Source organism: Scyliorhinus canicula, chromosome 1, assembly GCF_902713615.1.
Source record: "Scyliorhinus canicula chromosome 1, sScyCan1.1, whole genome shotgun sequence".
Classification (NCBI taxonomy): domain Eukaryota; kingdom Metazoa; phylum Chordata; class Chondrichthyes; order Carcharhiniformes; family Scyliorhinidae; genus Scyliorhinus; species Scyliorhinus canicula.
Genome location: NC_052146.1, coordinates 110570536 through 110597220, shown reverse-complemented (window position 1 = coordinate 110597220; position 26685 = coordinate 110570536). Strand labels below are relative to the sequence as shown.

The 26685-nt window shown below is 48.8% G+C and overlaps 1 protein-coding gene across 2 annotated transcripts in view; it reads left to right on the top strand.

The window, feature by feature from the left end:
- The window catches only part of LOC119966199 (mannosyl-oligosaccharide 1,2-alpha-mannosidase IA-like), a 345095-nt gene that overhangs the window by 97791 nt on the left and 220619 nt on the right, over positions 1–26685 (top strand). Inside the window, exon 1 of one of the 2 annotated variants that reach the window (XM_038797530.1) lies at positions 24194–24688. The exons of the other annotated variant lie outside the window; for it this stretch is intronic. Within the exon in view, the coding sequence (XP_038653458.1) occupies positions 24194–24688 (495 nt within the window). Of the gene's footprint in view, positions 1–24193; positions 24689–26685 lie in introns of those variants that run through there. 2 annotated transcript variants of the gene reach the window in all.

The window sequence follows — 26685 nt, the reverse complement described above, 5'->3', positions numbered from 1 at the left end:
CCCAGCTCTGCAGCTTATCTATGTCCCTCTGTAACTTGTAACATCCTTCTGCACTGTCCACAACTCCACCAACTTTAGTGTCATCTGCAAATTTACTCACCCATCCTTCTACGCCCTCCTCCAGGTCATTTATAAAAATGACAAACAGCAACGGCCCCAAAACAGATCCTTGTGGCACACCACTAGTAACTGGACACCAGTCAGAGCATTTCCCATCAACCACCACTCTTTGTCTTCTATCAGCTAGCCAATTTCTGATCCAAACTGCTAAATCACCCTGAATCCCATGCCTCTGTATTTTCTGCAATAGCCTACTGTGGGGAACCTTATCAAACGCTTTACTGAAATCCATATACACCACATCAACTGCTTTACCCTCATCCACCTGTTTGGTCGCCTTCTCGAAGAACTCAACGAGGTTTGTGAGGCACGACCTACCCTTCACAAAACCATGTTGACTATCTCTAATCAAATTATTCCTTCGCAGATGATTATACATCCTATCTCTTATAAACCTTTCCAAGACTTTTCCCACAACAGAAGTAAGGCTCACTGGCCTATAGTTACCGGGGTTATCTCTACTCCCCTTCTTGTACAAGGGGACAACATTTGCTATCCTCCAGTCCTCTGGCACTATTCCTGTAGACAAAGATGACTTAAAGATCAAAGCCAAAGGCTCATCAATCGCCTCCCTAGCTTCCCAGAGAATCCTAGGATAAATCCCATCCGGCCCAGGGGACTTATCTATTTTCACACTTTCCAGAATCGCTAACACCTCCTCCTTATGAACCTCAAGCCCTTCTAGTCTAGTAGCCTGTATCTCAGTATTCTCCTCGACAACTTTGTCTTTTTCCTGTGTGAATACTGACGAAAAATACTCATTTAGCACCTCTCCTATCTCCTCGGACTCTACGCACAACTTCCCACTACTGTCCTTGACTGGCCCTACTCTTACCTTAGTCATTCTTTTATTCCTGACATACCTATAGAAAGCTTTAGGCTTATCCTTGATCCTACCTGCCAAAGACTTCTCATGTCCTCGCTTGGCTCTTCTTAGCTCTCTCTTTAGAACCTTCCTAGCTAACTTGTAACTCTCAAGCGACCCAACTGAACCATCACGTCTCATCTTCACATAAGCCTCCTTCTTCCTCTTGACAAGTGATTCAACTGCTTTAGTAACCCATGGTTCCCTCACTCGACCACTTCCTCCCTGCCTGACAGGTACATACTTATCAAGGACACGCAGTAGCTGTTCCTTGAACATGCTCCACATTTCCATTGTGTCCATCCCTGCAGTTTTCCTCTCCAGGCGATGCATCCTAAGTCTTGCCTCATCACATCATAATTGCCTTGACCCCAGCAATAACTCTTGCCCTGCGGTTTATACCTATCCCTTTCCATCGCTAAAGTAAACGTAATCGAATTGTGGTCACTATCACCAAAATGCTCAGCTACCTCCAAATCTAACACCTGTCCTGGTTCATTACCCAGTACCAAATCCAATACGGCCTCGCCTCTCGTTGGCCTATCTACATACTGCATCAGGAAACCTTCCTGCACACATTGGACAAAAACGGATCCATCTAAAGTACTTGAACTATAGTGTTTCCAGTCAATATTTGGAAAGTTAAAGTCCCCCATAACAACTACCCTGTTATTTTCGCTCCTATCCAGAATCATCTTTGCAATCCTTTCCTCTACATCTCTGGAACTTTTCGGAGGCCTATAGAAAAGCCCTAACAGGGTGACCTCTCCTTTCCTGTTTCTTAACTCAGCCCATATTACCTCAGTATTCGAGTCCTCATCAAATGTCCTCTCAGCCACCGTAATACTGTCCTTGACTAACAATGCCACCCCTCCCCCTCTCTTACCACCTTCCCTGAACTTACTGAAATATCTAAACCCCGGCACTTGCAACAACCATTCTTCGCCCTGCTCTATCCATGTCTCCGAAATGGCCACAACATCGAAATCCCAGGTACTAATTGTCGGGGTGTCAGAAGACCCGGGAACCCAGGAGGAGAAAGAGGCAGATGTTCTGGCCTTTGCTTCCCTGGTAGCCCGGAGACAGACACTATTAGCTTGGAGGGACTCAAAGCCCCCGAAGTATGAAGCCTGGCTATCAGACATGGCTAACTTTCTCTGTTTGGAGAAAATCAAGTTCGTCTTGAGAGGGTCAATGTTAGGGTTCGCCCGGAGGTGGCAACCGTTCGTCCATTTCTTTGCGGGAAATTAATCGTCAGCAGGGGGGAGGGGGGGGGGAGGGGGAGTAGTTTAGATTAGAGTAGGGGGTCAATAAGGGTGGGACCTTTACGAGAGGTAAATGGCTTTTGCACTGTTTATGGTTTCATGTATATTGTTTATTTTGTTGTTGTCACTATACCAAAAATACCTCAATAAAATGTTTATTTTAAAAAAAGTCTGGGGCATGCCCAGAACTTGTAGGCATGGTTGGCCGTGCCTCCCTGGCACCGCTCACATTTATCCTCCACCTTTGGAGAGAACCTGATTCTAATTCTTGTCAGCTGTGCTCTGTGCACCATTTTCAGTTGCACGAGGCTTAGCCTTATGCATGAGGAGGTGGAGTTGGCCATTCTCAGTGTCTCTCACCTGGGTCTCCACCCAATTCCTGTCCCTCGCTCTTCCTCCCATTTTCCCCGTATCTCTTCCAGTGGGGGATGCGTCCTTCCTTGTTTTAAAAATGTATTTTATTCTCAAACCCCCCTGCTGAGACCTTTAGCTCATATTTTATTTTCTCCAACTGCAGGAAGTTGCACAGGTCACCCATCCAAGCTGCTACCCCCGGTGGCGATGCCAACCGTCACTCCAGTAAAATTCGCCATCGTGCAATCAGAGAGGCGAAGGCCACGACATTGTCCTTCCTCCTCTTCATGAGCTCTAACTTTTCTGAAACCCCAAATATCGCCACCAAAGGGTCCGGGTCCACCTTCTCCTCCACTGCCCTGGCTAGGACTGTGAACACTCCCGCTTAGAATCTTCCCAATTTTTCACAATCCTAAAACATCTGCGCACGATTCGCTGGTCTCCACCTCCACCTCTCACACTCATCTGCTTCCCCCTGAAATAACCCACTCATTCTCGCCTGAGTCTTAAGCACCCTGTACGCCATCTTAAACTGTATCAGGCTCATCCTTGCATATGAGGAGGTCCCGTTTACCCTACGCAGTGCCTCACTCCATACTCCCCAGTTGATCTCCCCGCCCAACTCGCCTTCCCATTTCTCCTTGATCTTCACCACCTGCTCACCTCATTATCCCCCCAGCCATTGTAAATATCCCCAATTCTTCCCTCCCCTTCCAGATCCGGAAGCAGCAGTCGCTCCAGCAGGATATATCCCGACAACTGAGGGAACCCCCTCCAGACCTTACGCGCAAAGTCCCTAACCTGCAGAGACCTGAACTCACTCTGCTTCGGCAGCTCTACCCTCTCCCTTAACTCCTCCAGACTGGCGAACGCTTCCTCCAAACACAGATCCCTCACCTTGACCAGCCTCACTTCTCTCCATCTCCTGTATACACTATCCATCCACCCCGCCTCAAACCCATGATTCTCGCACAGCGGCGTTAGCACCGACATCCCTTCCATCCAAAAATGCCTCCTCAACTGATTCCATATCTTCACCATGGACTGCACCATTGGGCTCCCTGAATACCTATTCAGAGCCATTGGCAACGCTGCCGTCATCATAGCCCTCAAACTAGACCCCTTACAAGATTCCTCCTCCACCGAAGCCACTCTACCCCTTCTCCTTCCCACCATCACCGCACCTTAGTCACATTCGCTGCCCAATTCTAATGAAGCAGGTTCGGCAACGCCAACCGCCCCTGCTGCCTCTGTAGCAGGATCCTCCCCACCCTCGACACCTTCCCCGCCCATACAAAGTCTGAAATGATCGTGTCCAATTTCCGAAAAAAAGGCCTTTGGTATAAACATCGGGAGAGCCTGAAAAATAAACAAGAACCTCGGCAGAATATTCATTTTCACCACGTGGAAACTCCCCACCAACGTCAACTGCAATGTATATTGTTTATTTTGTTGTTGTCACTATACCAAAAATACCTCAATAAAATGTTTATTAAAAAAAAAGTCTGGGGCATGCCCAGAACTTGTAGGCATGGTTGGCCGTGCCTCCCTGGCACCGCTCACATTTATCCTCCACCTTTGGAGAGAACCTAATTCTAATTCTTGTCAGCTGTGCTCTGTGCACCATTTTCAGTTGCACGAGGCTTAGCCTTATGCACCTCTTAAGTTCCTCCCTGGATTCCTCCAGCAGTTTTGTTAAGTTCCACTTATGGAGCCCTGTCCATTCCCTCGCTCCCTACATCCCCAACTATCTAAACCTACCCCTCATTACCGTAAATGGCATCCCCCCTAAATTTGCCTGCTGTCCCAGCTCATTCACTGGGAAAGCTTTGCTTTTCCCTACTTTCAGTTTGTATCCCGAGAACCCTCCAAACCTCCCCAACAGGCCCATAATCCTCCCCATACTCTCCAACGGATCCGAAAAATACAGCAACAGGTTATCGACATAGAGCAACACCCGATGCTCCCTCTATCCCCTCATAATCTCCTGTCACTCCGCCGACCCCCTGAGAGCCAGAACCCCCAGGAAGCTTCTCCTCGCACCTTCGGTGAGGGACATCCCGAGCACTTAGGGATAAGAAGATAACAGCCACAGCACCGGGCCTGGACTAGCCCAGCGCCAACCGATACATAAAAAACGATATCCCCAGGGCCTTCGGCACACCCCACAAAAAACCAGCACCACGATTGATAGATCCTTTCCCACCCCATCCAGAACAAGTTTTTTACAGAGGGTAGTGGGTGCTTGGAACTCGCTGCCGGAGGAGGTGGTGGAATCAGGGGAGATAGTGATGTTAATATATGAATAGGATGGGAATAGAGGGATACAGACGCCGGAAGTGTAGAAGATTTTAATTTAGGTGGGCAGCATGGTCGGCGCAGGCTTGGAGGGCCGAAGGGCCTGTTCCTGTGCTGTACTTTTCTTTGTTCTTTGTTCTATCACCAGGGAGTCATGATTAGGATTCTCGAAGAACTGCAGGATAAAGATGTCTTCCATGATGCGCGAGAAGGTAAAGGATAGAACAGAATCAAAATGCACACTCTATGATCTCTCCAGGATTCCATCGATCGAAGCAGGGGACACCATTACTTCCACCATGCCGTCTCTCCAATGGCCAGGCAATCCACAACTTAGAGCTTAGGCCCCATCCGGGGGGAATGACTTGACCCATTCGGCCACCTCCAACCCCTCATGACGAGCATTGAGAATACGACGAATAGGACCAGTGATCGGTGGCCCCTCCTGACCCCTGCCCTCACATACAGGATACGTTGTGCTCTATTGAATCTGAAGCACCCAGTGCGCTTTCGAGTGCAAGAATCCCCTCATGCGCCTGCTTCACTCTTCTAAAGTTACCCCACAATCCCTCGAAGTGTGCTCTGATAAACCTGCAGGACAGAGCTGAAATTCGCCGCCAAGGCAACATCTTTGAAGGCGGCCATCATCCAATGCACAAAGCACCGCCAAGGCAGCAGCTGTGCATTCCCAGCTGAGCCCCACCCCAGCCCACTCTGACCGCCACAAAAAATCAAAGATTTTAGCATGTTATCTTGGCTCTTTCTCACAAAAAGATCAATCAGGAATTTTCTGGGACAAGGCGCAAGCCATGTAGCTCAAGGAAAAAGCACGTAAAAAATGTGCATCGGGATGAAACGAGGGATCAAAAGACGACCAGAGCTTGAGCTTGCAAAAATGCAACTGCTTGCATGGTCACATCATGTGACCCTCCAACCCTTATTTTTAAATAATGACCCCCTAGTCTGAGATACTCCCACAAGAGGAAACATCCTCTCCACATCCACCCTGTCAAGACACCTCAGGATCTTAAATTAAGTACCCTCTTACTGTTCTAAACTCCAGAGGCCTTGCGTCTTCAACCTTTCCTCACAAGCCAACCCGCCCATTCCAAGTATTTGTCTCGTAAATCTTTACTGACAGCTTCTAACGCATTTATATCCTCCCTTAAATAGGGAGACCATTACTGTACACAGAATTCCAGATGTGATCTCATCAGTGTCATGTATAGTTGAATCATAACCTCCCTATTTATTTATTCAATTCTCCTTGCAATGAACAATAATATTCTATTAGCTTTCCTAATTACTTGCTGTACCTGCATACTAGCCTTTTGTGATTCATGCATTCAGATCCCTCTAAATCTTAACAGATCTGCAATCTCACCATTTAGATAAAATGCTTATTTTTTTATTCTACCTGCCAAAATGACAATGTCACTTTTACCCACAGTAAAATCCATTGCCAGATCTTTACCCATTCATTTGACCTATCGCTGTCTCTTTGTGGCCTCCTTATGTCCTCTTCACAACTTACTTTCCTACATACCTTAGCAACTATACTTTCGGTCCCTTCATCCAAGTCATGTATATAAATTGTAAAAAGTTGAGGCTCCAGAACTGAACATTGTGGCACACCACTCATTACATCCTGTCAACCAGAAAGGATCCATTTATGCTTACTCTCTGTATCCTGTTAGCTAGCCAATGTTCTATCAAAGCCAATACGTTACCCCCTACATCATGAGATTTTATTTTCTACAATAACCTTTGATGTTGCATCTTAGCAAATGTTTTCTGGAAATCTAAGTATAGTACATCCACTGGTTCCCCTTTATCCATAGCACATGAGACTCTTTCAAAGAACACCGATAAATTGGTTAAAAATGATTTCCCTTTGACAAAACCATGTTGATGCAGTTTGATTGCTTGAATTTTTCTAAGTGCCCTGCCTTCACATCTTTAATAATAGTTTCTAACATTTACCTGATGACAGATATTAAGCTAACTGGCCTATAGTTTCTAGAACTCCAGAGATAATACTATGGGTTGAGCAAGTGTAACAATAATTTAGTTGGTGAGGGTGGAACAAATTGAAGGGGATTCCAATTGATTGGACAACAGAGAGAAGATATTCAAGGAGTGTGGTGTGGTCAGCCATGTCAATAGCCACAGTGAAGTTGAGGAGGACAAGGAAGAATTATGTACCACAACCAGATTCACAGATGGTGTCAATTGGGACTGATAAGATCATTTCAGTGCAGTGACAGGAGTGGAAACCTGACTGGACAGGTTCAAATATGAAGCTGCAGGCAATATGGGCACAGATTCGGGAATCAACAACATATTCAAGAACTTTGGAAAAGAAAAGCAGGTTTGAAATGGGCTGGATGTTTGCAAATCAGAGACGTTGAAAGTGGGTCTTTCAAGATGAGTGGAAATAGTGGTTATGAAAATTAGTTTCAGAGTATTTGAAATTACAATGTCAACTAACTTAGGAGCCATAAGGGAAGCAGGTGGTCAGTGGTTTTGTAGAAATTAGGTCAAGTGAGCATTAGTTGGATCTTATGTAAAAGATGAATGCAGAGAAAACAGTAGAGGAGAAAGATGTGGGTTGAGGCTAGGACAGAGGCAGGAGAAAGCAGCAGAGGCACCTGAATGGATGATCTGAATGTTATTGTTAAAGGAGTCCATTAGTTCCTCACACTTGTTATTGGAAGTTATTATATTATATGATATCAATGCAATAATTCACATAAAGGTTGTCGGTTCATGGGCTTTTTTGAACAGATATTTTTGAGGAATATACAAGGAAATTTGTTGAGCATGATCTTCCTTTTTGAAATCAACGTTGGCTTCTTCTATTTATTTTCTATTTGTGCGATAATTTTTAAAAATAAATTTAAAATACCCAATTTTTTTTTCCAATCAAGGGGCAATTTAGTGTGGCAAATCCACCTACTGAGTATATCTTTGGATGGTGGGGATGAAACCTACGGAAACATGGGGGAGAATGTGAAAACTCCATACAGACAGTGACCCGGGGCTGGGATCGAATCCGGGTCCTCAGCGCCATAGGCAGCTGTGCAAACCACTGCACCACCGTGCCGTCCAAATCGTGTGATGATTTACTAATTTCACCTTTGCTTACATTTTCCAAAAGTTTCTCTAAATTGGCCTGCAATTGTGTAGAATCTTGATTCTTCAAACCTCACCTTATCCTGTGTCATCTTTCTGTTCTCACATCACCCTTTTCCTCCTCTTACCCATTCACTGCTCCACTAAGCTAATTAGTCTTTATAAAAAAATATTTTATTGAGCTATATATAATTTTTAACAACAATTTTCAAGAGGAAAAAAGCAACAGAACAGATAACGGCCACCCAACCAACAACCAAACCCAGCCAACGTGGCTTACATACAGTTCCCCCATCTCGCCTTTCCCACTATTTCCCATCTCAACCAAACATCCCTGCCTCCCTCTTTCCCTTAAACCCCCCTCCCCCGCTTCTTATATCTGCTAACAACTTAATTTCCCCCCAAAAGTCAATAAGCGGCTGCCACCTCTAGGCAAAGCCCAGCATCGATCCCCTCAGGGTGAACTTGACCTTCTCAAGCCTGAGAAACCCGGCCATGTCACTGACTCATACTCCTGATTTTGGGGGTTCCGAGTCCCTCCACGCCAATAAGATCCGTCTCCGGGCTACCAGGGAGGCAAAGGCCAACACATCAGCCTCTCTCACCTCCTGGACTCTCGGGTCTTCCAACACACCAAAAATCGCCACCTCTGCACTCGGAATCACCCGTATTTTTAATACCGTGGACATGATGTCGGCAAATCCTTGTCAGAACCCCTTAAGCTGACTTCCAGTGGCAGCAAGTAGGAGGAAGCCCCACATTGGAGGGCTCCCACTCGAGAATTGATTTTTCGGAATTTTGATGCCCGGTCCCAGGGGCAACTTTTGATTAAACAAGTGTAGGAAGGCATAGAGAAGAGAGATGCCCAAATCTCAAAGAAAAACGGCCGTGAAAAAGGGGGCTAATGTAGGTCCGTCTGGGGGTGGAAAGGTCGGATCAGGAACTGGGAGGAAGGCGGAGGCTTGGGCGCCAGGTGAGGCCACACTGCTCATGGCAGAAAGGATGACCGAGGCAATGGCCGTGGAACTTGAAAAACAGTTCACAAAGCACATTGAAGCGATGAGGAAGGAGATGGGGGCAGTATTGAAAGTGCTGGTGGAGGAGATGATTGCCCCAGTGAGGGTGGCAGTATTGAGTGCAGCGGCTGAGGTGCGAGAGCAGGGTGAGACACTGAAGGAAGTGGAAGAGGCATGGTCGCAACACAGTGATCAACTCACCTCAGTGGGGAAGGAGCTGCGGAGGGTGATAGAGACCAACAAGAGTCTGCGAGCCAAAGTGGAAGACCTGTAAAACACATCCAGGTGGCAGAATCTGAGGATTGTGGGTCTACCCGAAGGGGTGGAAGGCCTGAGGCCGACGGAGTATTTTGCAACGATGTTGGCGGAGCTATTGGGGGAGGGGGAAGATCCCTCTCGATACGAACTGGATCAGGCTCATAGGTCATGGAGGCCTATACCAAAGGCGAGTGAGTCGCCAAGAGTAGTGACTGTTTGTTTCCGTAGGTACCGTGTGAAGGAGAAGGTCCTGTGCTGGGCAAAGCAGAAACGGGAGGTGCCGTGAGCTGGAGCTAGTATAAGCATTTACCAGGACTTTACGGTGGAGTTCGCAGGAGGCAGGTGGCCTTCCACCGAGTGAAGACGGCACTGGAAACAGTAAGTTGCGGTGCGGCTTAGTGTATCCAGCCATAAATCCAAAGAATTTTATTTTGAGACGATGGAAGCGGCGGAGGTGTTTGTGAAGGCACAGGGACTGGCAGAATGGAGAAATGGGACTGAGGACTGGTCTTGTACTGAGGGCAGGGGGTTGGTAGGAGAGTATGTAGCTTTATCTTTTCACTGCATGTTATTGTATGTACCAAATGAGTCGACGCTGTCTATTTGGACAAGGTAAGAGTTAGGACTTTGGGGCTTGTGTGTTTATGCTGGGCTTGTGTGTTAAAGGGGATTCCTTTGTTTTCCTGGGACCGTGCGGGTGGGACGGGACCCGGGCAGGGGCCTCCACACTGGCTGGTTTAAGCCGGGCAGTGAACGGAAGTGAGGTGGGGGGGAGGTGCTGCGGCCATCAGAGCCTGGTAGAACAGGTTTCGATGAGCCGAGCTAGGGTGGAAATTTGGGGAAGGGACCGATACTGGGTGAGGTGTTTTCGAGAGGAAGCCGAGGGGAGGAGTCTGGGAGGGGCTTGGAGGGGGTTTCAATTCATGGGTGTCACTCATTGTACACTTGATGCAACCATCAATTCACTTGAGACAAGGGTAGAAGGGTAGAACCAGGGACTGGTTTAGCTCACTGGGCTAAATCGCTGGCTTTTAAAGCAGACCAAGCAGGCCAGCAGCACGGTTCGATTCCCACACCAGCCTCCCCGGACAGGCGCCGGAATGTGGCGACTAGGGGCTTTTCACAGTAACTTCATTGAAGCCTACTCGTGACAATAAGCGATTTTCATTTTTCATTTCAAGTAAATCGTGGCTTTAATCAACTTCAAACAGTGCCTGCCTACGACTGATCCAATACTGAGAACCGCCTACAGGTCAACTGCTCTTTATACCTCCCTTCAAGGGGAGGAGCCATGGGCAGAGCACATACATGCCCCAACATGTTCCCCTATGAATAATGCCATACAATGGCCCATAGGAGAAGCCCACAAGGGCAACAGCATAGCACAGATACAAATACAAGGGCAACAGCACATATACAAATACAATGGTGGATTATTGGCATAATACATTCACCACATTAAAAAAATGTAGTCCGGCAGGGGTGACGGGTTCATAAGTTCAGCCGGTCCGGCGCACGGATTGTGCACTGTGATCGCCGAAGCTCTGGCGTTGTTGCTGGTCTGGGTGTCGAACTCGTCCGTGCTGGTATTGGTAGTGAGGTCGCCGGTGCAGGACAGACGTGGACTCCGGGAGCGTCTCTTCTGGAGCTTCATTCCTGTGGATCGGTGAAGGGGGGAATGGCGGGCGGGAGGGAGCGCGGGAGCCATATAGGGGCGGGGTGCTGGTCATGGTAGGTTGGGCGGGATATGGTGGAGGGGCGGTGGTGGTCCCGGATGTATCCTGTCGGCCATAGGGGTGTTCGATATAAGCGTACTTGAGGTTGAAGTGTAGGAGCTGGACCCTCTCTACCAGAGGATCGGACTTATGGCTCCTGACATGCTTTCTGAGTAGGACTGGCCCCGGTGTCTTCAGCCAGGACGGAAGCGAGGCCCCTGAGGTGGATCTTCTAGGGAAAACAAATAGGCGGTCATGGGGGTCTCGTTTGTGGCCGTGCAAAGTAGTGACCTAATAGAGTGGAGCACATCGGGGAGGACCTCCTGCCAGTGGGAAACTGGGAGATTCCTGGACCGCAGGGCCAGTAGGATGGTCTTCCAGACCGTCGCATTCTCCCTCTCCACCTGCCCGTTTCCCCTGGGGTTATAACTGGTAGTCCTGCTCGAGGCGATGCCCTTACTGAGCAGGTACTGACGCAGTTCGTCGCTCATGAACGACGAGCCCCGGTCACTGTGGACATAATTGGGGAAACCAAACAGGGTGAAGACACTATGTAGGGCTTTAATGACAGTGGGTGTGGTCATGTCGGGGCAAGGGATTGCAAAGGGGAAGCGGGAGAACTAATCAATAATATTGAGGAAATATGTATTGCGGATATTGGAGGGGAGGGGCCCTTTGAAATCGATACTGAGGCGCTCAAAGGGCCGGGATGCCTTTACCAGGTGGGCCTTATCTGGTCAATAGAAGTGCGGTTTACACTCCGCACAGATCTGGCAGTCCCTGGTCATGGCTCTGACCCCCTCGTTGGAGTAGGGCAGGTTGCGGGCCTTGATATAGTGGATAAGCCGGGTGACCCCCGGGTGGCAGAGGCCATCGTGGATAGCCCGTAGTCGGTCATCTTGCGCGCTGGCGCATGTGCCGCGGGACAGGGCATCTGGGGGCTCGTTGAGATATACTATATCGTAATTATAGGTGGAGAGTTCGATCCTCCACCTCAGGATCTTATCGTTCTTGATTTTGCCCCGCTGCGTATTGCCGAACATGAAGGCTACCGATCGTTGGTCAGTGACGAGGGTAAACCTCCTACCAGCGAGGTAGTGCCTCCAGTGCTGTACGGCTTCCACGATGGCTTGGGCCTCCTTCTCGACTGAGGAGTGCCGAAATTCGGAGGTGGTGAGGGTGCGCGAAAAAAACGCTACCGGTCTGCCTGCTTGATTGAGGGTAGCGGCAAGAGCGACCTCTGATGCGTCGCTCTTCACCTGGAAGGGGACGGACTCGTCCACCGCGCGCATCGCGGCTTTGCCGATGTCCGCCTTGATGCAGCTGAAGGCCTGGCGGGCCTCAGTTCCCAGTGGGAAGATGCTGGCCTTGATTAGTGTGTGGGCTTTGTCCGCATAGTTGGGGACCCACTGGACATAATATGAAAAGAACCCGAGGCACCTCTTCAGGGCCGTGGGGCAGTGAGGGAGGGGAAGTTGCAGGAGGGGGCGAATACGGTCAGGGTCGGGTCCCAGAACCCCATTTCCCATGACGTAGCCGAGGATGGCTAGTCTGGTTGTGCGGAAAACGCATTTCTCCTTGTACGTGAGGTTTAGGGTTTGGGCGGTTTGGAGAAATCTGTGGAGGTTGGCGTCGTGGTCCTGCTGATCATGGCCGCAGATGATGACATTATCCAAGTACGGAAATGTGGCCCGTAGTCCGTACTGTTCCATTGTTCTTTGGAACACCAAAACCCCGGTCGTGACGCCAAAGGGGACCCGGAGGAAGTGGAAAAGGCAGCCGTCTGCCTCAAAAGCCGTGTAGTGGCGGTCCTCCGGGCGGATTGGGAGCTGGTGGTATGCAGACATCAGATCCACCGTGGAGAACACCCAGTAGTGTGAGATCTGGTTTACCATGTCTGCGATCCGGGGAAGGGGGTACGCATCGAGTTGTGTGTACCGGTTTATGGTTTGGCTGTAATCTACACACATTTCCCTGGGTTTATAACTGATAGTCCTGCTCGAGGCGATGCCCTTACTGAGCAGGTACTGACGCAGTTCGTCGCTCATGAACGACGAGCCCCGGTAACTGTGGACATAATTGGGGAAACCGAACAGGGTGAAGACACTATGTAGGGCTTTAATGACGGTGGGTGTGGTCATGTCGGGGCAAGGGATTGCAAAGGGGAAGCGGAAGAACTCTTTTCCCTGGTCTTGACGACCACCACCTGAGCTCTCCAGGGGCTATTGCTGGCCTCGATGACTCCCTCCCGCAAGAGTCGCTGGACCTCGGACCTGATAAAAGTCCTGTCCTGTATGCTATACCGCCTGCTTCTGGTGGCGACCGGTTTGCAGTCAGCGGTGAGGTTTGCAAAGAGTGGGGAAGGGTCGGCTTTTAGGGTCGCAAGGTTGCATATGGTGAGTGGGGGTAGGGGCTCACCAAACTTCAGAGTTAGGCTCCTGAGGTTGCATTGGAAATCTAATCCCAATAGGAGAGGAGCACAGAGGTCTGGGAGCACATATAATTTAAAATTGGCGTACTCAGCGCCCTGTATTGCTAGGGTTGCGGTAGTGCACCCTCGGATTTGCACTGAGTGCGACCCAGAGGCGAGGGAGACGGTTTGGTGCGCCGGGAAAATTGTGAGCGAGCAGCGTCTTACCATGTCCGGGTGAATGAAGCTCTCTGTGCTCTCGGAGTCGAAAAGGCAAGGCGTCTCGTGCCCGTTTACTCGGATGGTCACCATAGAGCTCCGGAGGTGCTTGGGTCGTGACTGGTCCAGAGTGACCGCGCTGAGTTGCGGGTAGCCGGCGCGGTCGGAGATGCTTGGGCGAGTGGTGAGGATGTGTCGCGCGTAGACCTCATTCACGGGCCGTACATAGAGGCGTTCAAGCATCGCGAGGGTGTCTGCGTAGGTGGAGGCCTCGTCGAGTTGAACAGAGATTCGATGGCTCACCTGTGCGTGGAGGAAGCTCAGCTTCTGTTCGTCGGTGACAGAAGGTGTGGCGAAGGCTGCGAGATAGGCCTTGAAGCAGTGGAGCCAGTGCAAAAAAATTTATTTCGCCTCCGCGGCCTGCGGATCGAGTTCTAGTCGGTCAGGTTTGAGGGCCGATTCCATAGTTGTGTTTAAGTTGATTAAATTGAGGCGCCCATCACTTGAGACAAGAGTAGAAGTAAACAATGGCTTTAATCAACTTAGAACAGTGCCTACCTGCGACTGATCCAATACTGAGAACCGCCTACAGGTCAACTGCTCTTTATACCTCCCTTCAAGGGAAGGAGCCATACATGCCCCAACATGTTCCCCTATGGATAATGCCATACAATGGCCCATAGGAGAATCCCACAAGGGCAACAGCATAGCACAGATACAAATACAAGGGCAACAGCACAGATACAAATACAATGGTGGATTATTGGCATAATACATTAACCACAACACTTTTGGGGATTGGATGGCCTTGAATTAGCAGGGCGGGGTCGGGGGGGGGGGCGGGTTGCGGGAGGTGGACTATATATGTTAATGATGACCATAGGCAATTCCTGATTTCTTCTTTGGGTTTTTAAAAATTTGATGCTTCTCTTGTCAGGTGGGCAGTTGTTTGGGGGCTGGTGGGAGGATGGGATTGTTGTTGTTAATAAGGGGATTGACATTGTATTCGTTACCGTTTGTTGGTGAGTGTAAATTTTGAAGAAAATGTGAAAAAGGAGAATAAAAACATAAAAAACCCCCCTCAGCTTCGGACATGCACGGAACATGTGGACATGATTTGGGGGCCCTCCTGCACACCGGCCACACCCATCCTCCACCCTTTCAAAGAACCTGCTCATACGGGCCACAGTCATATGCGCCCAGTGGACCATCTTGAATTATCAGGCTAAACCTAGCACATGACGAGGACGCATTAACTCTACTCAGGGCATCCTCCCACAATCTCGCCCCTATTTCCTTGCCTAACACTTCCTCCCATTTTCACTTTACTCCTCTATTGGGGTTTCCTCCCATTCCATGAGTTCTTTATAAGTTTCTGAGACCTTCCCCTCCCCCAATCCCGTATTCGACGTCAGCTCCATTAACCGAGCCAAATTTAGCTTCTGTAGCTGCTCCCAGTCCCGAGCCACCTGGATACCCAAATACCTAAAGCTCCCTCCCACCACCTTGAACGGCATCCCCCCAATCTCCTCTCTTGCCTCTCACCTGAATCACAAAGACCTCACTTTTACACATATTCAATTTGTAACCAAAAAACGGCCAAATTCCCCTAGGATCCCCATAATCTCTCCAATCCCCCCCAGCATGTCAGAAATATACAAAAGTAGTCATCAGCATATAGCGAGACCCTGTGCTCCACCCCCCCCCCCCCCCCCCATCCTGCACAATCCCCTGCCAGTCCTTTGGCGCTCTCAGTGCCATGGCCAATGGCTCTATGGCAAAGGCAAACAACAATGAGGAGCGTGGACATCCCTGCCTCATTCCCTGGTGCAGCCTAACATAATCTGAGCTCACTCGGTTTGTCTGCACACCCGGTCCACAAATTCCTGCCCAAACGCAAACCGCCCCAGGACTTCCCACAGATACTCCCATTCCACCCAATCAAAGGCCTTCTCCGCATCCATGGTGACCACCACCTCCACCTCCCTTCCCTCAAAGGGCATCATGATCACGTTTAGCAGCCTTCTAATGTTCGCCATTAAATGCCTCTCCTTCACAAACGCCGCCTGGTCCACCCCTATCACCCCTGGCACACAATCCTCTATTCTTAAGGCCAAGATCTTGGCCAACAGATTGGCGTCTACATTTAAAAGGGAAATTTGGCCTGTACGAGCCTCATTGTTCTGGATCCTTATCCCGCTTCACAATGAGAGATCGAGGCCTGTGACATCGTCGGAGGGAGTACCGCTTGCTCCCTAGCCTTATTAAACACCCTTACCAACAAGTTCCCAGCACTCCTGAAAACATTTAATAAAATTCCCCGGGGCCTTGCCCAACTGCATCGCCTCCAGCTCCTACATCACTTCAAACAGCCCAATTGGGGCACCTAGGCCCTCCACCAGCTCTTCCTCCACCCTCGGAAATTCCAGTCCCTCCAAAAACCGCCTCAGCCCTCCACCCCGGCTGGGGGCTCTGACTCATATAACCTACTGTAGAAGTCTCTAAACACCCCAATCACCCCCACCGGGTCCAAAATCGTATTCGCCCCTGTCCTTCACTTTCCCAATCTCCCTCACCGCCTCCCGTTTCCTTAACTGGTGTGCAAGCATCCTGCCAGCCTTCTCCCCATAATCATACACCGCCCCTCTCGCCTTTCTCAACTGTGGATAGCAACCCAAACTCCATCTGCAGCTTCTGCCGCTCCTTCAATAACCCCGCCTCCGGGGCCTCAGGGTCCCTCCTGTCCATCTGGAGAATCTCCCTCACTAATCTAGCCATCTCTGTCCGCTCCACCTTCTCCCTGTGTGCCCAAATTGAGATCATTTTCCCTCTCACCACTGCCTTCAGCGCCTTCCATACTGTAGCTGCCGAGACCTCCCTCTTATCATTTATCTCCACTTATCTCAGAATGGCCTCCCTCACTCACACACCTCCTCCTCCGCTAATAGTTCTACATCCAACTTCTAGTGCAGGCACTGGCTCCCTTCCTGACTCCCCCGTAAGCCCACCCAGTGTGGAGCATGATCCGACACTGTCACCGAGTACTCAATGTCCACCTCTCCCCCGCCAACAATGTCCTATCCATGACGGAAAAATCAATTTGGGAGTTCATTTTGCGTACATGGGAAAAGAATGAATACTCTTTCACTCTCGGCTGTCAAAAACTCCATGGATCTACCGCCCCTTCTGTCCCATAAACCCCTTTATCTTCTTTGCAACCGCCGGTATCCTTCCTGTCCCCGAACTCAACTGATCCAGCCTTTGGATCCATAACCGATGTGAGTCCAGATCAGGGATCCACCCAACACCATCCCAGTTCGGTGCAAAAATGTTAACCATCACCACCGGCATCCCCTCCAGCTTCCCGCTCACCATAACATATCTCCCCCCCCCCCCGGTCCGCCACTATACTTTTCACTTCGAACACCACCCACTTATTAATCAACTCACCTGTCCCCTTGTTTTGGATCTAGCCCCGAATGGAATACCTGTTCTACCCACCGCTTTCTCAGCCTAGTCTGATCCACCACCCTCAGGTGTGTCTCCTGTATCATTGCCACGGCCGCCTTTAAGCTCTTCAGATGTGGGAACTTGACTGGCCCATTCAACCCTCTCAGATTCCATGTGATCAGCCTGGTCGCAAACCCCCCCCCCCCCAACCGACGCTGATCAACCTCACGGCGCCCACAGTTATGGACCCCCTCACCATGCCCCTCTTAAACAGTCCCTTCCCTGTCAGCAAACATCTACCATCCCTTCCCTTCATTTCCAAAATAACAATCCCAACCCCCATCCACACACTTACTACCAGCTCACCCCCCATTGCACTGAGCTAGCCTGCCCAGCTAGCCTGGTACCTGGCCCATGGCGCCTAGCATCCTACTACCTGTTGAGTTCCCCCCCCCCGCCTTCAACCAACCTCCCAGTGCAAACTTTACAATCCCCACCAACACATAGAAGAGCAACCCATTATCCCTCATCAAAAACAGACAAACGCAAAACAGAGCAATAGCCCCAAGAACAGTACAAAAGTGGTTCATACAAACCAGAAGAAAAACCAAGATACAAAATAGGGACATCCCCTCCAGAGATCAATGTCCTCATTCTCCTGCCAGTCCATTGTCTCTAATAAATTCCATCGTCTCCTCTGGCGACTCAAAGTAGAATTGCTGGCCCTCATACGTTACCCACAGACGCGCTGGGTAGAACTTACCGAACTTCACTCCCTTCTTAAAGAGGGATGTCTTCACCTTATTGAAGCTCGCCCTCCTTTTGGCCAGCTCTGCTCCCAGGACCTGATAGACGTGCAGCCCGCTGCCTTTCTAAGTGCAGAGCCTTGCCTGCCTGGCCCACCTCAAAATCCGTTCCTTATCCAGGGACTGGTGCAGTCGCACCACCATCGCCCTCGGCGGCTCATTTCCTTGTGGCTTCCTCATAAGCACCCTCTGCCACTGAACCACCTCCAAGGGCTGAGAAAACACTCCTTCACCCAGCAGCTTCTCGAACATCCGTGCCATTTATGCATCGGTGTCCGCTCCCTCGCTGCCCTTTGGCAGACCCACGATCCTTAAGTTCTGCTGCGCGATCTATTCTCCAAGTACTCCACCTTGTGCTGCAGCCTTCTCTGTTGATCTCTCAACCCCATTTCCGCAGCCATCGAGGCAAGCAGTTCCTCGTGCTCCCCCACCTTTTGGATCAACTGACTCCGTGGCCTCCATGTGGTCAATCCCCGCCTTTATCGGATCCACCACCCTGGCCAGGTCCTCCAAGTTCTCCTTCTTCTGCTGGGCAAACTTTTCGTGGAGGAAGCTCACTAACTAATCCATCGACCACTGGGCCAGCAAGCCCGGACCCTGACCCTCCAACATCTTCTCCTGTGTCGTAGGTTCCACACCAACTTTAGACAATTGTTCTCTCCTTTTTCACCCACTTCTGGTCCACGAATCCACACAACGGTGGGATACTCTCCTCTTCTATCCCTCCTGCACCTTTTACTAACACTCAACGCCGCCGATATCCGGGGAAAAGGCCCAAAAGGTCCACCACGAGTGGGAGCCACCAAATGTGCGACCACTCACTCCATGGTCACCACCGGAAGTCGCTAATTACTCCTCTTACCATATATTATTACATTTTCTCCCCATCCCCACTCACCTCATTCTACTCCTATTTTCTTTCCTTTACCCTTATTTATTCGCTTACCATTTTCTTGTTCTCAATTCCTTCTTCCCGCACTTCCCCTTCCCTGGCTCTCACTTCTTCCTACTTCCGCTTCCCCTTTCTCTTGTATCCACCTGAACTCTTCCCCTTCCATCCTTACACTCCCACTGTTTTCCTTCCCAAGGAACCTACTCAGCTCATTCACTTATCCTCTTCCCCTCCCCTTTACACTACATCACTAATGCAGAACAAGGCCAACTCCCCTAATACCATTCAATTCCCGTGCCGGCCTCCCCGAACAGGCGCCGGAATGTGGCGACTAGGGGCTTTTCACAGTACATCATTGAAGCCTACTTGTGACAATAAGTGATTATTATTATTGATTTATTCCACTCTCATTTCACTCTTCAATTCTCTCTTTCTTCTCTGTTCCAGGCACCCTTTGAGATCTTTTTTTAAATGCATTTGTCGGATGTGAAAATTGCTGACAAAACTAATATGTGTTGTCATCCCAAATAGCCCTATGGCAGATATTAAGGTAACTGGCCTATAGTGGTGAGAACAAGAAGGAATTATGTACTGCGACCAGATTCACAGATTATGTCACCTGTGACTGATAAAACCATTTCAGTGCTGTGACAGAAGTAGAAACCTGTTGGACAGGTTCAAATATGAAGCTACAGGAAAAGTCTGCTTGAAATGTTGCAGCCCATGTAGTGTAGCTAGCCCATAGTGCTAGGGAGTTCCAGGATTTTGACCCAGCGACAGTGAAGGAACAGCAATAATAGTTCCAAGTCAGGATGGAGTGACTTGGAAGTGGTGTTTCCAAGCGCCTGCTGCCTTCATTCTTCTAAGTGGTAGAGGGTGTGAATTTTACAGATGCTACTGGAGAAGTCTTGGTGAGTTGCTGCAGTGCATCTTAAGATGTTACACATTGCTGCCACTGTGCACAGCTGAATTTTTCCTGAATGGTATCAAGCTTCTTTTTTTAAAAAAATATCCTCTTCAAGGCATTTTCATGTAAACAAACAAAAGCAGAAGAATAACCAAACGACATTATAAACAACCAACACCCACTCCCCCAACTCCCCTAATACCATCCCCTCCTCATAACCTGCCTTTCCCATTTTATTTTATTTGATTTTGATTTCATTTATTATTGTCACATGTATGAGTATACAGTGAAAGGTATTGTTTCTTGCATGCTGTACAAACAATGCATACTGTACCTACGGAAGGAAGGAGAGACTGCAGAATATAATGTTAGTTATAGCAAGGTGTAGAGAAAAGATCAACTTAATGCGAGATAGGTCCATTTAAAAGTCTGATGGCAGAAGGGAAGATTTCAGGGCCTCAGTTTCAGGTGTCTCCAGGGTCCTAAAGATCGCTAAATCTGGAAGTAATTGAATTAGGGCACTGTTAGAGAGTTTAAAATAGTTTGAATGAAGTTTTAGAAGCATGGAACGAGAGTAAAAGATAGAATTAGAGGGTATGCTGGGCACAGCTTGCAAAAAGTCGCCTCGCTCCGGTGCCATCTTGAACTCACCCCATTTTAACCCCCTTGCCACCACCCCATTTTAACCCCCTTGCCACCTCCCATTTCCCCCCTGCTGATCCCTCAAATCTCCTTAAAGAAATCAATAAACGGCTTCCACCTCCAAGTGAACCCATCCACTAAACCCCTCAGGGTGCTGAGCTTCTTGAGTGTTGTTGGAGCAGCACTCATCCAAGCAAGTAGAGAGCAAATTCTCCCCCCTTTCATGCTTCCAAATTTTCTTCTCTCCTTCCTCTGTTCCATGTTTTCTTCCTGTCCAAATTCCTTCTTCTTTATCCTTTTCTCTTCCTATGCCATTCCCTTCATAATGTTCATTTGAGGATCCTAAGGAGGTAAGAGATGAAATTGGAGGAAGTCAGCCACAAATCTTCAGCAATTGCTGAATACTGGAAATGTACCTGAGGACTGCACAAAGGCCAGTGTTACTCCTATTTTCAACAAAGTAACAAGAGACCTAGGAAATTATATATCAGTAAGTTACATGTAAACTTATATTAAAGGTAAAATCACGGAGCATAAAATCATAAAAGATAGTCAATATAGGTTCACAAAGAAGTCTTTCAATCCAACTATGCTTTTATTTTTGAGCATGCGACAAAGGTGCTTGATCAGGCACCAGTCTTGGAGAAGGATTGTGAAACAAGGGTTCAACCATTTATTTGCATGTTCAAAAGAGCCAGATGCCCACTTCCAAGCTTAGGTAAAGGAATGTCTCTTGTCTATCTTTACCTAATATATTGAGCAGTTGTGCTTCTGGTTGGAATGTAGCATGATTCCTTCCCAGCATATTGGGGCTTTAGTAGTTTACATTTCTAGGGCATAATGTTTACTCACAGCAGATGGAGGCAAACTCCATCGCTTCTCTCTTCTCCTATCCTTTTAATGCTCCCCATCTTCCACGTTCCTACCCTCAACAACAACTTGTATTTAAATAATGCCTTTTACGTAATGAGACATTTGAGGCATGAGTTATGAAGCAAATTTTCACACTGGGCATAAGAAATATTTTTAAAAATATATTTGTATTGGCATTTCTCATATTTATAAACAGCTGTGTACATATACATTACATTTTTCTTGCCCGCGCTAATTTACTTTAGTATACAGAGAGGTTTATTTTGGCATTATTTTAACTGACCCTATGTACATTTCGCTGCCCTCTGGATCGGTCTGTAGCTCCTTCTCCTTCCCCATTGTTGACCCCCCCCCCCCCCCCCCCCCCCGCCCCGCCCTCAGCCGTGTTTTTCTTTTATTTTCCAGCAAAATGCCCCCTCCCTCCTCTTCTCTTGTGGTTTCCCCACCTTCCGTCCGTCTCCCCCCCCGGTTTGTGCAGTCCTTTGGTTCCTCATCTATCTTGTTTTTTTATTCTTAGCTTACTCCTCTTGGGCAAAAGAAATATTGGGGCCAATGGTCAAAACTTGATCATGGAGGTAAGCTTTTAAGGGGCATTCCAGAGATGGAAAGAGGTTTAGGGAGTAAATTCTGGAGGGGTTGAAGGTATGGTTGAAGGTTGAAGGTATGGTTGCCGATGAGTTAATTAAAATAGGGATTAGCTTGGTGGGTTGTGAGGCTCAAGGAGATTATAGAGCTAAGGAAGGGCAAGGCTATGGAGGAATTTGGAGACAAGTACATTTTTAAAAAACAGCGGTCTTGCTTACCTTTGAGCCAATGCAGGTCAGCAAGCACAGGGGATGGGTGAACAGGACTTGATGCGAATAAGGACACAATTTGGTGACTCTTAAGTTTACAGAGGGGTAGAATTGGGCCGGGCGAGAAAGGGGGATAGGGTGCTGGCGGGGACTGTGCTGGAATCATTGAGTCGAGCAGCCACAAAGACGTGATTGAGGGTTTCAGCAGGAGATGAACTGAGGCAGGGACAGAGTCAGGTGGTGTTACAAAGGTGGAAGTAGACAGTCTGATAATGATATAGTTGACAGTTCATCTTGGGGTCAAATATCGCTCCAGGGTTGTGAACAGCTTGATTTCAGCTATAGACAGTTGCCAAGGAGAGGGATGAAGTTAGCTAGGGAACGGATTTTGTAAAAGGGATCAAAGACTTTGATTAGAATATCCAATAGATATTTGGAGGAGTTTCAGCTCACCAAGTACTACATGCCAGGCAAGCCATCTTATAGTTTAGTCATTAAAAAAAATAAATTTAGAGTACCCAATTAATTTTTCCAATGAAGGGGCAATTTAGCGTGTTCAATCCACCTAGCTTGCACATTTTTGGGTTGTGGGGGCGAAACCCACGCATACACGGGGAGAATGTGCAAACTCCACACAGACAGTGACCCAGAGCCGGGATCGAATCTGGGACCTCGGTGCCATGAGGCCGCAGTACAGTTTAGTCATTTAAATTTTTTTTTTAATTTAGAGTATCCAATTCATTTTTTCCAATTAAGGGACCATTTAGCGTGGCCAATCCACCTATCGTGCGCATCTTTGGGTTGTGGGGGCGAAATCCACACAAACACGGGGAGAATGTGCAAACTCCACACGGACAGTGACCCAGAGCCAGGATCGAACCTGGGACCACGGCGCCGTGAGGCAGCAGGGCTAACCCACTGCGCTGCCTTGATAGTTTAGTCATGATGTGGAGTTGCTGGCACTGGACTGGGCTGCGCACAGTAAGAAGTCTTACAAAAGCAGGTTAAAATCCAACAGGTTTGTTTCGAATCACTAGCTTTCGGAGTGCAGCTCCTTCAAGTGAATTTCATCTGAGGAAGGAGCTGCGCTCGGAAAGCTAGTGATTCGAAGCAACCGTGTTGGACTTTAACCTGGTGTTGTAAAACTTTACTCATAGTTTAGGGATAGTAGAGGAGTTGGTGAGAGGTGGTTGTGAGTTAGCGTTGGATATCCTCAGCTTGCATGTACAAACTAACGCTATGTTTTTGAGTGTTGGAGGGCTCAAGGCCCTTAGGGAATATCTAAGTAACCATGCGGGAACAGGAACAAAAGCCGTTGCAGATGATACTCTAGCTGTGGTCAGATAGATAAGTATAGCACCAGTTTAGAGCAGCCCACTAAGCCGAACGGCAAAGTGGAGATTGGTGTGAAACATGCAAAAGGTTTTGGACAGATCCAGAATGACGAAGAGGGGATGGCTTATAGTTTACTATTGTCTCCTCCCCTATCCCTTTCCTCATCCTTCTCTCAGTCACACAGGACATTGTACACAGCTACATTAAAATTGCCTCATTTTTATACTCCAGCCCTCTAGTTATAAAGGCCCAACCCTGCAGTGATCTTTTACATTGTTTTTATTTGGGGGAGGTTACCTGATCACATTTCCGTCCTGTCTGCCGGTTTTATAGGGCTCAACAGCTAAATAGACGAACAAAAATGAACCGATGGACAAATTAAAAGGGGCCGCCCCCATAGAACAGTCAGGAGCGCAGCCCGAAAGGGAACAGAGGAGAAACGGAAACTTCAAACCCATCAAACCAAAAATGTGAAAATCGTCCCGTGTGCCGACTGCCTCCTCCCGCCTCGGTAATTGTCTTAATTGACAAGCAGGTTGACTAATGGTGGAGGCGGGGGCGGGATTTCCGGTGCCGTGTTTTGAGGGATTGTGACGGGAGAAAAACACGGCGCGCGAGCGGAGGGAGGCTAACGGTCAGCGCGAGGCACCGGAGCGCGGGAGGGAAGAGTGAGGCTGCGCAGCCCCGAGAGCGACACCGAGCCCCGGGGTGCGGGGCAAGGCAGCCTCCGGATTTTCAGTTAGAAATTATTATTTGTTTTTTGGTGGGGTGGCTTTGAGGAAGATCCCGTTGGGGTTTGTGACCCACCCTCACTCTCAGGTCGTTGCCTTGCTGTGCTGATGATCCGAAGGCTGTGCTCAGGGTCCGGCCTGGGACTGGGGAGTCGCTTCGGGGGTGTTCGCCTCTCCAAGCGGTTCGTCTTCCTGATCCTGCTCAGCGCCTTGGTCACCGTGTGCTTCGGGGCCATCTTCTTCCTCCCGGATTCCGTGCGCCTCCGCCGCTTCTTCTTGTTGCCCGCCGAGCCGCAGCGCACGGACAGTGCCGGGAGCGGAGTGGGGCTGGGACCCGGAGCGGGGGCCGCCGCTGGCTCCCGGCACAGGCAGACAGAGGCGCACGTTGGTCCCGCACGGCGGTGGCAGAAGGAGAGACCCGGCAAAGAGTCGGCGTCGGAGGAGATCGGCCAGGAGGTGACGGAAAGAGAACGTGGACTTGGGGGTTTAGAGAACGGGGCAGAAGTGCAGGAAGCCAGCAAGAGCCGCTACCCACCACTGCTGGAAGCCGGGACAGAGCCGGCAGATCAGGACGCCAGGAGTCGCCGGGAGAAAGTCAAGGAGGTGAGAGTTGATCTAATCCTCCCCCGGCTGTAAATGGGAACTCAGTGAAGAGGGCAGAATGGCTAACCAAAGTTACCAATCCAGAATAAAACCCACCGAAATACTGCCAACTGTAAATATACATCGGGGTCAGGAGTGTTTATGGGAACACTGGAGTCGGCTCACATTGGATTGTATTCCCGATCTGGTCAGTTGCATTGCCATTAATTTGGAGTTCTGGATGCCGTACTGTGGAAGTCCCTCGATAGATTTTTCAGACAATTGTACTGGGAAACTTTGACTTTGTAACCAAAACTGGGGAAATTATTTATGTTCCCTATAATAGTTGGGAGACGAAAATCACAGAGAAAAAAACATGAATGTTAAAAGTATTCAAAGCGGTGTGCCAGCATTTATATTTCTTTGTAAATTTTACTGGGGTCTAATACTGTATGTAGTTTCAGGAATGCCCCGCCCCCTTGTCCAGGTCGCAACCCCATCTGAAAATGCACTTTCCACTCTGGATTCAATGCTGCTCGCACCTACGATTCCAAGCAGTTGCTTGTACACGGTGAAGGCAACACCCTGGGCAACTACATTGGTTAAATTAAGTAAGAAGTCTTACAACACCAGGTTAAAGTCCAACAGGTTTGTTTCAAATCACTAGCTTTCGGAGCACTGCTCCTTCCTCTGGTGAAGAGGGCGAGATTCACCCCAGGAAGGAGCAGTGCTCTGAAAGCTAGTGATTCAAAACAAACCTGTGACTTTAACCTGGTGTTCGTAAGACTTCTTACTGTGTTCACCCCAGTCTAACGCCGGCATCTCCACATCTTGGCTAAATTAAGGTCAAGGGTAGTTCGAAGGGGAGTGTCTTTGAGTGATGGGAGATATTCATCTCCCTTACTAATGTAGCAGACATGCTGATTTCACTTGACTTGTCTTGAAAGTACATAGTCACAAAGTTCTATGCTCGTTGGTGCATCAGATACAATTGCAACAATCTTCAGCTCACTTGACTGTCTTGATGAAGGAAGTCTCTTAAATGTTGTTCCTGAACTCTTTACTCGTAGAATCAAGAACTTGCAACACAGAAAGCATCGGTTCAACCCATCACCGTGGCTTTTTGGAAGAGCAGCCATGCTTAGTTCCATGGCTGCAGTTTTTGCCTGCCCCTGTAAATTAGTCATCCTTAAGTACCCAGCCAACTCTCTTTTTAAAAAAAAATTATTTATGAAATTTGGATCCAGAACATAGAACAGTACAGCACAGAACAGGCCCCTCGGCCCTCAACGTTGCGCCGAGCCATGACCACCCCACTCAAACCCACGCATCCACCCTATACCCGCAACCCAACAACCCCCCCTTAACCTCACTTTTATTAGGACACTACGGGCAATTTAGCATGGCCAATCCACCTAACCTGCACATCTTTGGACTGTGGGAGGAAACCGGAGCACCCGGAGGAAACCCACGCAAACAAGGGGAGGGCGTGCAGACTCCACACAGACAGTGACCCAGCCGGGAATCGAACCTGGGACCCTGGAGCTGTGAAGCATTTATGCTAACCACCATGCTACCCTGCTGCTCTTGCATCCAATTCCTCTCTTTACGAGCCTTAATATTCCATTTGTTTTTTGAAACACTCTAGCAGCTTGCTCTGCCACATTTCAAGGATTTGCAATGCATCAGCATTTCAATGTTTTTGCATAGAACACTATCAGCCATGCCTCTCTTCACTTTATTGTCCTGTTGTCACCCTGATACCTATTCCTAATCACCTGCCATTGTCCGTGGATTTGAGATACTGTTGAAGAAACCGTAAGCTGATCTAGTATGCTAGTATGTCCCATATGTACTGCAGAATACCACCATAGTGCCCTGATAATCTTGGGGGGGGGGGGGGGGGGGGGGGGGGTGCTGCTTTTGCAGGCTGTTTTGTCCTGGAAGGTATTGAATATTGTTACTGCACCTATTTAGGCAAATTGAGAATGTACATCACAATCTTGATGGCGCCTTGT